This window comes from Meleagris gallopavo, chromosome 7, assembly GCF_000146605.3.
Source record: "Meleagris gallopavo isolate NT-WF06-2002-E0010 breed Aviagen turkey brand Nicholas breeding stock chromosome 7, Turkey_5.1, whole genome shotgun sequence".
Lineage (NCBI taxonomy): Eukaryota > Metazoa > Chordata > Aves > Galliformes > Phasianidae > Meleagris > Meleagris gallopavo.
The window spans coordinates 14,809,854-14,822,392 of record NC_015017.2 but is presented as its reverse complement, the minus strand read 5'-3'; the positions used below and the strand labels follow the sequence as shown (position 1 = coordinate 14,822,392).

Sequence of the window (12,539 nt, the reverse complement as noted above, 5' to 3'; positions counted from 1 at the left end):
GAAAAGAAAAGAAAAGAAAAGAAAAGAAAAGAAAAGAAAAGGTAATTATAAACTAAGTATAAACTCTGAGATAAAATTCAGATGCTCTTTTCAGAGAATCATAGAAAGGTCTGTGCTGGAAGGGACCTTAAAGACCATCTAATTCCTACCCCCTTGTCAGTGACTAACTAACTCAGACTAACTACTCCTACTAACTCAGACTCCTCAAAGCCCTATCCAACCTGGCCTTAAACATCTCCAGGAATAGGGCATGCACAGCTTCCCATGTTGCAGAGCCTCACCACCCTCATAGAAAAATTTTCTTCCTTTTAGAGGCATCTGATTTATATGTATACATAGCAAGGATGCTAAGCATGAAATAAATGCGGTTTGGTAAGTGAATTAATTATCTTTTAAGTTGCTTCATACCAACATCATCTCTTGCCACAATTGTGAGCTCCCTTGGAGTTCCATATCCAGCATCATTTTGGGCTCTCACTCTGAACGTGTATTCTTGTCCTTCTTTTAGGTCTTTCATTGAATAATGAAGGTTCTTTGACCGCATCACTTCTTGCCACTTATCTTCACCAATGAGAACCTCCACAACATAGGCAAAAATACGGCTTCCACCATCACTGATAGGCTTTTTCCATACTAAATTGCAAGATGATTTTGTTACAGCTGAAGCTTTTAGATCCACAACTGGCCCGGGTGTTTCTAGAAGAGGAAGAAAAGCATAGTTAGTGTCCTTTCAAGCTAAAAATAAAAATGAATTGAATACCAAAATAGGAGAAATTGATCGATTTTTCTTACCTGAAGCTTTAACAGCATCACGAGTTTCACAGGGGTCACCAATACCATATTCATTTTCAGCAAAAACCCTGAAGAAGTAGGATTTGCCTTCTTCTAGGTTGGTTATCCTGTAGCTTGTCTTTGGACATTCTGCTGTTACTGTGGACCATGACTTTCTTTCTGCATCACGTTTTTCAACAACATAATTTGTGATTGGACTGCCACCATCAATTAGTGGAGGTTCCCATGTTATGTAAGCAGAATCTTTAGATGCTTCCTTTACAACAAGGTTAACAGGAGGGCCTGGAGTATCTAGATAAGCACAAATCCCCCGGATTTAATTTAGTAAATGAAATTAAAAGAAAAAAAATCAGTTACAAATTGAACAACTATATTATTCTGGGGAAAACTCTGGCACTTACCAAGTACTTTTACAACAATGGTGTATGCCTTTTTACCACAACTATTCTCCAGACTGAGGACGTATTTTCCAGCATCATATTTGTTTACATTTTCACAGCGCAGGAAGGTATCAAAATCAGTTGATTTGATGTCTAATCCTTGTCTGTCTCTTAGGTTGGCACCAACTTTAGACCATGTAATCTTAGGAGGTGGTCGTCCTCTTACTGGCACATAAAGTCTCATTGTGACTCCAGCACGTAATACAAGTACTTTCCTTAGTTCTGCATCAAGTTCTCCTTCAGGAGGAACTGTTAAAGAAAAATGAGATAATTAAAACATAACCTTTATGACTATCACTAAAGTTTCTCTGACAAGAAGTACCACTTTACAGGCATTCCACTAGATTAACCAATTCATTCTTTTGTCCATTATGATATTAGTGAGTTTGTGTCCTGATTCTCATATCAAGATCATTTATAGACTTTGCCATCATTCACATTATTTTTTTCCATCATTTACATTACTTATCATATTAAAAGGACTCTAATTTCCCCTATAATTCAAAGGAGTTCGAAGTCTGTACTACTTTTCTTGAACCAAAGCAGTTCTGTGAAGGAATGATTTTCTACATATTTCAAAATGTATACAGAAGCCAGTACAGCTCTTAGGAAATAAGTCTCATAGAATCACAGGAGTTGGAAGGGATCTCTGGAGACCATCAGATCCAATCCCCCTGCTAAAACAGGTTCCCTATAGTAGGTTACACAGGAAAGAGTCTGGTTGGGTTTTTTGTATCTTCAGAGAAAGAGATCCACAACCTCTCTGGGTAGTCTGTTCCTGTGCTTTGTCATCCTCTAAATAAAAGTTTTTCTTTTTGTTCAGATGGAATTTCCTGTGTTCCAGTTTACATTTACATAGTGTCATGCACAGATTCTTAGGATAATAATTTTGGCTTCAAATTATTTAGAAGACATGAAGACTACCTGAAAAGTCTGATTTATGATTAGAGAGAGAAAAAGTAGGAAGTGGAAGAGTATCTGGCATATAAATGAAAAATGCAGACACCAGTACAATGTGTTCCTCAGTTCCTAACTGCCCCATTTTTTCCAAATTAGTCACTTTTAAACTACATTTCTTTGAGAAATGACACATTCCAAACTAATCCTCTTAAATGATGTGTGACAAACCCTTCATTTAGAAGCCATCCCATGAATTAAAACAAAAGTGAACACGGTAATATATTTTCAATGAACATACTTAAAATATCTTTTGCAGTGTGTTTATCAGGAACATCACTTGGATCACTGTATCCAATCTTATTGACAGCATATATGCGGAACTGGTACTCTGTATCTTCCATCAGCCCTGTTACCACGAAGTGTGTAGCCTGCAAGTTCTTGGGAAGATTGCATCTGACCCAGTTGTCTGTGTCAGCTCTTTTTGATTCTACTAGATAACCAATGATAGGGCTTCCACCATCATATGCTGGTTTGCTCCATGACAGGCTTATTGAATTACGAGTAGTGTCAACCACTTTCGGGAAAGCAGGTGGGCCAGGAGGATCTGAGAATTAAAATAGCAGAAAGTTAATTATACCAAATGCTGTACAAAAATATTTGGAAATACTATGGAAAATATCTGAGACTTTCAGCTTACATTGAGGATCACGAGCATACACTGCTTTGGATGGTGCACTAGGCTTGCCAGGTCCAGCCTTGTTCAATGCAATCACCCGGAACTCGTATTCTGTTCCTTCTTGGAGTCCTGAAGCCTTAACAGTTCTTTCAATGACAGGCTTCCTGTTTACCTTTGTCCAGTTAAGAGCTTTAGTTTCACGCTTCTCAAGTATATAACCAGTTATTGGGGACCCACCATCATTAGCTGGTGGCTTCCAGCTAACAGTCATGAAGTCTTTCGTAACGTTACTGATTACCGGCGGATCACAAGGTCCAGGTACATCTGTAAAGATTTATTTGAAAGTTATGTTGATATCCATAAGTGTATACAAAAAAACAAAAACAAAAAACAAAAAACAGTGACTTGCGAAGATAGCCTGCTAAACACTTACCATATGGATTCTTAGCAACTGCTGGTTCAGTCAAAATAGGGTCTCCAACACCATATTTGTTTTCAGCACATATACGGAACTGGTACTCATGCCCTTCTATTAGTTTCTCCACTGTGCAGCTTGTAATTGGTACAGTGGCGCTGACCTGGGCCCAGTTTGGTCTGCTTGTTTCACGTTTGTCAACAATGTAATTAGTAATTTCTGAACCTCCATCTTCTAGAGGAGGCTCCCAAGAAAGCATTGCATGATCTGCATACATATGCTTGATTTTTACAGAGGCTGGAGGACCAGGCTTATCTAGAAGAATCAACAACAGTATGTTATACCTCTAGCTCTTGCTATATAATTTAACCATAAATGCATTTATTAACAGACAGTCTTTAGCTTACCAAGTACTTTAAGCCTAATAGTTGCTGACTTTGATCCACTTGCATTTTCAGCAGTAATAGTATAGTCTCCTGTTTGCTTCCTGTTAACACTGAACAGTTCAACAACAGCAAGATTTCTCTTAGTAGTTATCTTAACACCTTCTGATGGCTTTAAATGTTCTCCTTCTTTCTTCCAAGTGATGGTTGGCATTGGTTTTCCATATACTTTGGCCTCCAGACGTACATTAGTTCCAGCTTTTACTGTTAGCTGTGATTGCATAGACAGATCCAACTCTATTCTGGGAGGAACTGAAGGGAAAGAGCACAAGATTTAATCAGTCTAGTAAGAGGTAAGAATCCCATTCTTCTCATGAGTATTAGTTCAATATGGATAGATTCTCAGAGTTCTCAAATGCTTTTGCATTTCTCACCATTTTCTGGGTGAATGGTCACTGGATCAGAAGGTTCTGAAGGTTGGCTAATATTAACTGCTGTCTTAGCAATTGCTCTAAATTGATATTGAGCATTTTCTTCCAGATCAGTAGCAGTGTACTCTTCCAGAGGTATTTGATGTGGAGTTGTATTGCACCGGACCCATTTGTCACCAGGTAATTTGCAAGCTTCAACAAAGTAGCCAATAAGCTTGCTACCACCATCATGCTTTGGTCTTGTCCATACCAGCGATGCAGTACTCTTAGTGACATCAATAACTTCAGGTTTTCCAGGAGGATCTAAGATGAGTAAGATCATGTTTTAGTCTGGTGTTTTGTTGCTGTTTTTAATAGCTACTATATTAATAAATATATTTAATATATATATTAAATATTTAATAGATCTGGATGCAGTCTCCAGTACAAGCATACAATGCACTCACAGCAAACGTGAAAACAAGTGCAAACTGAAGACTATGAAGAATTGCAGATACATTTGAAATGACCATAAAAACAGTAGTCTTTTGCTACTCAGTGGTTTGTCTGGCTTACCGACTGGTGTCCTTGCTGTGACCATCTCAGTTGGTTTACTAGGTTTACTTGCTCCAGCTCTGTTCAGTGCATAAATTCTGAAAGTATACTCAAGACCTTCAATGAGCCCCACACAAGGGTACTCTGTGGAACGCACAGCTGTATCATTAGCTTTCACCCACAGTAAGCTGTTCCTTTCTTTGCGTTCAATGAGATAACCAGTGATTGGACTGCCTCCATCACTATCTGGTCTATCCCAGGCAACAAAAATGCAGTCCTTATTAACCTTGGTAATACGTGCATTCTTTGGTTCACTGGGTACATCTAGACAGAAATACAAGGATTGATATAAATCACATATTCTCTTATTAGGAAGGAAAAAAAAAAAGAGAGAAATGTTGCTATGAAAATCTGACATACCAAATGGGAACCTTGCTATCATCTTGTCAGAATTAAGTGGCTCAGAAATCCCAAAACGATTTTCAGCACGAACACGGAACATATATTCTTCTCCAGGAATCAGTTTTCCAATTCTGCAGCTTGTCTTTGTGACAGAAGCTAAAGCTGTTACCCAGTCTCCTCGGCTTACATCACATTTTTCAACTACATAGTTGGTAATATTACTGCCACCATCTTCAAGAGGTATATGCCATGCAAGCGTGCAAGCATCAGCATCTATTTCAGAAATGTCAAATGGAGGCTGTGGTGGACCTGGCTTATCTACACAAAGAAACACATTGAAAGTTATGAGTACTAGTTCTGTATAAAATTGGATTTTTTAAAAAATAATTAAATGATACATACCCATGACTATCACTCTGATTTTCTGACTATCAGTACCAGAGCTGTTTTCTGCAGTAAGAGTGTAAAAACCAGAATCTTTTCTAGTCACATCCTTAATGATAAGAACAGAAGACTTTTCTGCTTTATGCACAGCAAGGCGACTGGATGTAATTACATCTTGATCTCCTTTCAGCCATTTACAGACTGGCTGAGGTTTCCCATATACATGAGCTTCAATTCTCAGCTTCTTCCCAGCTTTAATGTGAACGTGATCAGGCATCAGGATCTTAGGTGGGACTGGAAAAAAACAGACAGTGACATATAAATTCAACTTCTATGACATATCAATTCACTTCTTATGCCTTCACGTGAAAGTTCTTTTCTTCTCCCTCAAGTGGAATAACCAGTAGGAACAAGTTGACAATTTTTAATTTAGGTCCACTTATGAATAACTAGAGATTTTGCAGTGTGCAACATCCATGCCAGTCTTACTTTTGCATTCTCATATAGATTATAAGAAAAAAAGTTTGAGTTTGCATTTCCTTCTTGCACACTTAATGAATTACACAACTCCTATGAAATTTGTCATGGATAACCTATTGTACAGATGAGCTCCTATTTTCTACAAGACAGACATGAAGGAGAAGGAAAGAAAGACTGAAATTCTCACTGAATTTAATCTGTTTCCATGGCCTATCTTTTTAGTACTTTTGAATCACTCCTCAAACTAGAGCCCCTTTCCTAATTTTTGCACAAATTTTTGTTGCCTTCCAAAAGAAGACTGTCCATACGTTTAGTGTACTTTTCTTCCTGTTCCTGTCTAGTTTTCATTCTCTGTTGATCTTGTACCTCTCTCCACATCACAGATGAAGGAGGCTGTTCTTATTTGTTCCACACTCTGATGTCTTCCTTTGCCTGAAGTACTCCACTAGGCCAGTATGTCCTCCACCCTCGTTTTAGCTTTACATTCCCAAGTTACTCTACAATACAAGCAATGTTTTCTCTCTTATCTCAAAATAACAACCACTTCAAAGCCCACTTATCTCACTCTACTGTTGACCTACTGTTCCCCTTTTCTCTTTCATTTTAAGTTCATTGGATGTATTTATTATCTCTCCGTAATTCCTGTCTTCTGGTTGCAACTGAAGCAATACCCGCAATATTGTTTAATGAGCCATGCTCATCTTTTTTGACCTGTGAAAATATCCAGTACAGTTAATCATAATCCTCAAGATGACTTCATCAAGTAATTGACTTCTTAGGTCTCAAACTAAGAACAAGAATGCTTGTCTATTTTATTGCTAAGGCGAATATTGTAACAAGGGTAATATTTAATTAGGTACTTACTGAGTTGTTCTTTAATTTCAAATACTCCTTCAGCTTCTCTTGGAAAACTTACTCCAACAGCATTTCGAGCTGCCACTCTAAATTTGTACTTTTTTCCTTCTTTCAGACCGGCTACAACAATAGAGAGGTCTTTGACTACTGAATATTCTGTCCAACGATCTCCTGGTTGGTCATCTTCTTTGTAACTAACAATATACCCATCAACTTTTGAGCCTCCATCACGCAGTGGTGGCAGCCAGCCTAAAGTAGCACTGTTCTTCGTAATTTCAGTAACTTCAAGTTTTCTTGGTGGATCAGGTTCACCTTTGGGAGTGGGGAGAAGAGGAGAGGTAAAGGAAAAGAAACATTAAACAATGAATTACCAAGATTTTCTGAATTGCTGGATGCTATCTATGCTAACTCAACAAGTAAAATATAGAAAAGAGGAAACTTTTTGAAAGACTGTGAAAATACTGCATTCACATGTGTTAGCTGAAAGTAACTGATGCAAATATTTATGACACTGAGTAGATAGTAGCATTGTCCTGTTTAGAAATAACTGCTTTAAAAAAAATCCCAAATCTCACTTAATCATAGAAAACGATGAAATATGCATAAAAGCATACTTACTTAAGGGATCTGTTGCTAGGACTGGTTTTGGTATGTCACTTGGAACACCTGATCCATATTCATTTACTGCTGTTACTCTGAAGTAATATTCATTTCCAGGTACAAGATTAGCTATTTGGAAACTAGTTTTCTTTAGTTCTGCAGTGACTGTTCCCCAAGTCTTCCTGTCAGCCTCACGTTTCTGCAGGATGTAATGAGTCACTGGGCTACCGCCATCATTCTCTGGAGGTGCCCATGAGAGATGACATGACATCTTGGTGACATCTGAAACTCTGAAGTCAGACACAGGTCCAGGAGTATCTATAAAGAAATTTCAATTTATGCAAGTCTTTTGTTTTGAAAATTCTTCAAGTAACAATTAAGGGGTGCTAACAGGATGTTACAGAGTCAGAGACAACATTAGCCAATATATTTATTTGTGCTCAAAAATTTCAGCATTAGTGGGTATAAAGATTTCTGTAATGAACATACAATATTATTAAAACAATGTCCACAGATAGTTCTCTGGTTACTTACCCAGAACTCTAACGTTCACAAACACAGCCTTTTCTCCAGCTACATTGACGAGTGTCAATGAATATTTTCCTGAGTCATCACGTGTTGAATCAGGGATGACACAGAAGGCCATAGTGTCAACCAGATCGACTTGTCCTTTTCTGATGACGTTATCAATACCCATTCTTCTCCAGGTGACTTTTGGTGCTGGGCGACCTCTAATAATGGCAAAAAGTCTGATAGGACATCCTGCTCTTACTGTGACTAACTTTCTCATGCTTGCATCCAATTCAATCTCAGGAGGTTCTGAAAGATAAATTTACAGAAATAAAATTCAAAGTTTGGGACATGAAATAAGTCAAAAACAGAGCAAATAAAGATTGCATGGAAAAACTCACAGTGAAATGGAAAAACTTACCAAGTATTTCTTTGGGAGACACAGCTTCTTTCAGTTCTGCTGGCCGGCCAAGGCCAACCTGATTTTGGGCAGAAACTCTGAACTCATATAATTGTTTCTCATCCAGACTAGTGGCTGTAAATTCTGTATGAATAACTTGAGCAGCAACATTGCATCGTTTCCACCCTGCTTCAGGATCAGCACCTTCCACTTTTGGTCTGATTTCCACAACATATCCAATAATTGGAGCACCACCATCATACACTGGTTTTCCCCAGCCAAGGGTTATTGAACTCTTTGTACTATCAACCACCCTCAAGTTGGTGGGAGGACCAGGTGGTTCTGAAAGGCAATAAAAATTACAGATAAGAATATAGTTATGCAATTTAACAATCTGTTAACATTAAAACAAAATAAGGTAGAATATAACAGTACTATACCTATTGGGTCTTTTGCTACTACTGGTCTTGATGGCAAGCTTGGTTCTCCAAGTCCAACTTCATTTTCAGCACTGACACGGAACTGATATTCATGACCAGGGATGAGATTAGTAACCTTCTTGCGTCTCTCAGGAATAGCAGTCTTAGTAACTGGAACCCATCTTAATGATCGTTTCTCTTTCTTCTCTAAGATGTATCCTGTAATTGACTTGCCACCATCGTATTCTGGTGGATTCCAAACGACAGTCATCTCTTCTTTGCTTACTCTTGTTACCTCTGGAGGGTCAGGGCGTCCAGGTCTATCAAATTTAGTTTTTGCGATAATTGGGTGTGTTTCTGTTGGTGGACCAATGCCCATTTTATTCTCTGCGCGAACTCTGAATATATATTCATTACCCTCAATGAGGCGTGTTACATTTGCATAGTTTGTTAGGACAGAAGAAGAGTATGTAGACCAAACCATACGCTTGCTTTCACATTTTTCTAGGATGTAGTTTTGTATTTCACAACCGCCATCATCCTCTGGAGGTTCCCAGGTAACAGTACATCTGTCACTTGAAATGTCAGTGACTTTCAAGTTTCTTACAGGACCTGGTTTATCCAAAACAATAACAGTAGCATATGCTACAAAACTACCAGCTGTGTTAGTCGCAGTAATCACATATTTCCCACCATCACTACGCCTTGATTTTGTGAGAACAAACTTTGACGTGTCAGATGTTGTTTCAATACTGACTCTTGGAGACCTTGTAAGATCCGTTGCATCTTTGTCTTTTGTCCATGCAACTTCAGGTTGTGGTTTTCCTCTGACTCCAGCCTCAATTCTAATTGTGTCACCAGCTTTCACTGTTAGTACCCCACTTAACTTCAAGTCCAGCACTGGTTTCTGCAGATCTTCCTTCACAACAACTTCAGCAGTTTTTACCCAGTCACTTTCACCTGCCTCATTCTTGGTTTGAACTCTGAATTGGTAAATCTTATTTTCAACACATTTATCAACCATGTAGTGTGTTTCCTTAATGCTGCCTTTGTGAACCCTTTCCCATTCATCTGAATCTTTCAGTTTTCTCTCCACATGATAACTTAAATTTGGGCTTCCACCATCATAATCTGGTCTTCTCCATTTCAGGAATACAAATGTTTTTCCTTTCTCTGCAATGTGAAGATTTTCCGGCTCTCCAGGCTTGTCAATAGGATTTATGGCAAGGATGGGAGTTTTGGTCTCAATGCAAGGACCTGGACCTATTTTGTTTTCTGCACAAACTCTAAAGAAGTATTCACGATTCTCTATAAGATTTGCCTTTACTAACCGTTTAGTGACATCAGAGGACACAATTGACCATCCTCTCTGATTTGGTTGACGATACTCTACAATATAATTTGTGATTTCTGAGCCACCATTATCCACTGGACTCTCCCAAGCAATCATACAAGAATCTTTTGTGACATAGCTTATTTTAAGGTTCTGACATGGTCCCGGTCTGTCAAGTACATTCACAATGGCAAAACCTTGAGCATGTCCACAGCTGTTCTTAGCTGCTATTATATACTTGCCATGATCAGATCTTTTGGCTTCTTTTACTTGCAGTCCAACATTAGGTAGATCATGGACTATTTCAATGCGTTTTTCCTGTACCAAAACTTTGCCATCCTTAGACCATGTTATGTCAGGATCTGGCCTACCTTTTACTTTGCCAGTAATATGGATTGTTTGGCCTACTCGGACAGTAATTAAGTCTCGACAAGTCACATCTAAGCTTACTTCTGGAGGAGAAAGAATATCCTTTGCAAGTACAGTTTCTGCCAGTTCTCTTGGCTCTCCCTCTCCTACAATGTTGACAGCTTTTATTCGGAATTTATATTCATTTCCTTCTATTAACCCAGGTACTCTAAAGGCACATTGTCTGATGAGATCATCTTTATTAATCCTGTTCCACTGTGTAGTTCCAGTTTTCTGGCATTCCACAATATATCCCAGAATTGGGCTGCCACCATCTTTGAGGGGTTTTGTCCAAACTAGATCAGCTGTTTCTTTGGTTTTATCTTTTAATTTTGGATTAATGGGTGGTCCAGGAGGAGTGATAGGACGTGATGCTTTTATTGGATCAGAGCTTGGAGATGGCTTGCTTAAGCCCACCATGTTTTCTGCAAAAACTCTGAATTCATATGTGTTGCCTTCGAAGAGACCAGTGACTCTGTATTTCATATCAAGTATCGGTGCCTTATTGACACGCACCCATTTACCAGACGCTTCTCGACGCTCAAGTATATAACCAGTTATTGGAGTTCCACCATCTGACATTGGTAGGGTCCAAGACACTGTTGCAGCATTTTCTGTAATATCAAACACTACTGGTTTACCAGGTGGGGATGGTGGATCAAACATATGTTTAGCAACTGTTGGTTCTGAATCAAGAGGCGCACCAATGCCTATCTTATTTTCTGCCCGAACACGGAAAATATATTCACAGCCTTTCTGCAGTCGTGGAATCTTAATTTTTGTGTGACTCGTTCCAGAGCTAACTACTCCCCAAGTCTCTTTCTTTGACTGACGCTTCTCAACAATATAGTTTATTATAGGACTCCCACCATCATCTTTAGGAGGACGCCAAGAAATAACCATATGTTCTGGTGTTATTTCAAGAATATTAATAGGACCAGTCGGTGGGCCAGGAACATCCAAAACTGTAAGATGTAGAGCAACAGTTTTGTGGCCAGCTGCATTAGATACTGTGAGTAGATATTCTCCCGTATCTTTTCTTACACAGTCTTTGATGGTAAGTACAGTTGAATAATTGTCAGTCTCTATCTTGTGTCTGCCTTCCGTCTTAATTTCAGTGTCATCAGTAACCCATTTTGCAGTGGGAACTGGCACACCTCTCATAATTGCAGGAAGTCTCACTGTGGTACCAGCTTTAACAACAAGACCTTCAATTAACTTCACATCTAGTTCTACAGATGGAGGTACTGAAATTAGAAAAAAACAGAAATTGCATTATGGTTTTCAGAGAGTATAGTTAAAGGAGAGAAAGAATCAGTAAAACAATACAAAAAAGCTAAAAATTACCTAGTTTTTCTTGACATTCTATTGGTATCGTTGTATCTGGAAGGCTGAGACCCACAATATTTTGAGCTTTCACACGGAATTTGTATATTTTTCCTTTTTGTAGGCCTGTAACAACACAGTCTAGCATTGGGACCGTTTGGAACTTTGTCCACTCATCTGCACCATCTTCCTGATATTCTACCAAATATCCAGTTATCTCAGCACCGCCATCACGATCTGGTCGATTCCAAACAAGGGAAACTTCAGTCTTGTCAACATCTACGTGATGCAGATTCTTCGGTGGTCCAGGAGGATCTTTTAAAATATAAAACCCACATCAGTTAATAGATGGCTGATCCATCTGATATTACACTGTAGAATGTTCACATTTCAAAAATTACAGGGAACAATATAAATAAATCATATCATAACTGAGTAACACTTACGCAATGGATCTACAGCTTTAATTGGCTTGAGTGTTTCCACATATGGTCCTCTACCAAACATATTCTCAGCTGCAACTCGGAAAAGATACTGAGTGCCTTCCATGAGATATTTAGCCATGTGACTGCGTTTCTTGGAGGTCGATGAGACAGATACCCACTGTGGAGAAGCTACATCTTTCCTTTCCACCACATAGTTGGTAATAACAGAACCACCATCATCTTCTGGTTCCTTCCATGTCAGATAGCAAGAATCACTTCTAACATCACTGACTTGCAGATTTCTAGGTGGACCAGGTTTATCTAACAACATTGAAAACAAATCTGTTACCTATTTGAGAACCAAAGTTTTTTTTTTGATTTAGTAGATTTTAAGAGAAAAAAATACATATTTCCTGTGACAATCTT

The 12,539-nt window shown here is 38.6% G+C and overlaps 1 protein-coding gene across 1 annotated transcript in view; it reads right to left on the bottom strand.

Annotated features, from left to right (window-relative positions):
- TTN (titin) overlaps positions 1-12,539 on the bottom strand; it is a 235,702-nt gene that overhangs the window by 48,659 nt on the left and 174,504 nt on the right. The window contains 18 exon segments of the mRNA XM_031554287.1: positions 409-696; positions 793-1,083; positions 1,194-1,481; positions 2,431-2,736; positions 2,830-3,132; positions 3,242-3,538; positions 3,631-3,918; positions 4,041-4,340; positions 4,593-4,895; positions 4,992-5,291; positions 5,376-5,651; positions 6,702-7,004; positions 7,311-7,610; positions 7,827-8,111; positions 8,224-8,544; positions 8,643-11,609; positions 11,710-12,003; positions 12,135-12,434. Coding sequence (XP_031410147.1) covers positions 409-696; positions 793-1,083; positions 1,194-1,481; positions 2,431-2,736; positions 2,830-3,132; positions 3,242-3,538; positions 3,631-3,918; positions 4,041-4,340; positions 4,593-4,895; positions 4,992-5,291; positions 5,376-5,651; positions 6,702-7,004; positions 7,311-7,610; positions 7,827-8,111; positions 8,224-8,544; positions 8,643-11,609; positions 11,710-12,003; positions 12,135-12,434 — 8,010 coding nt within the window.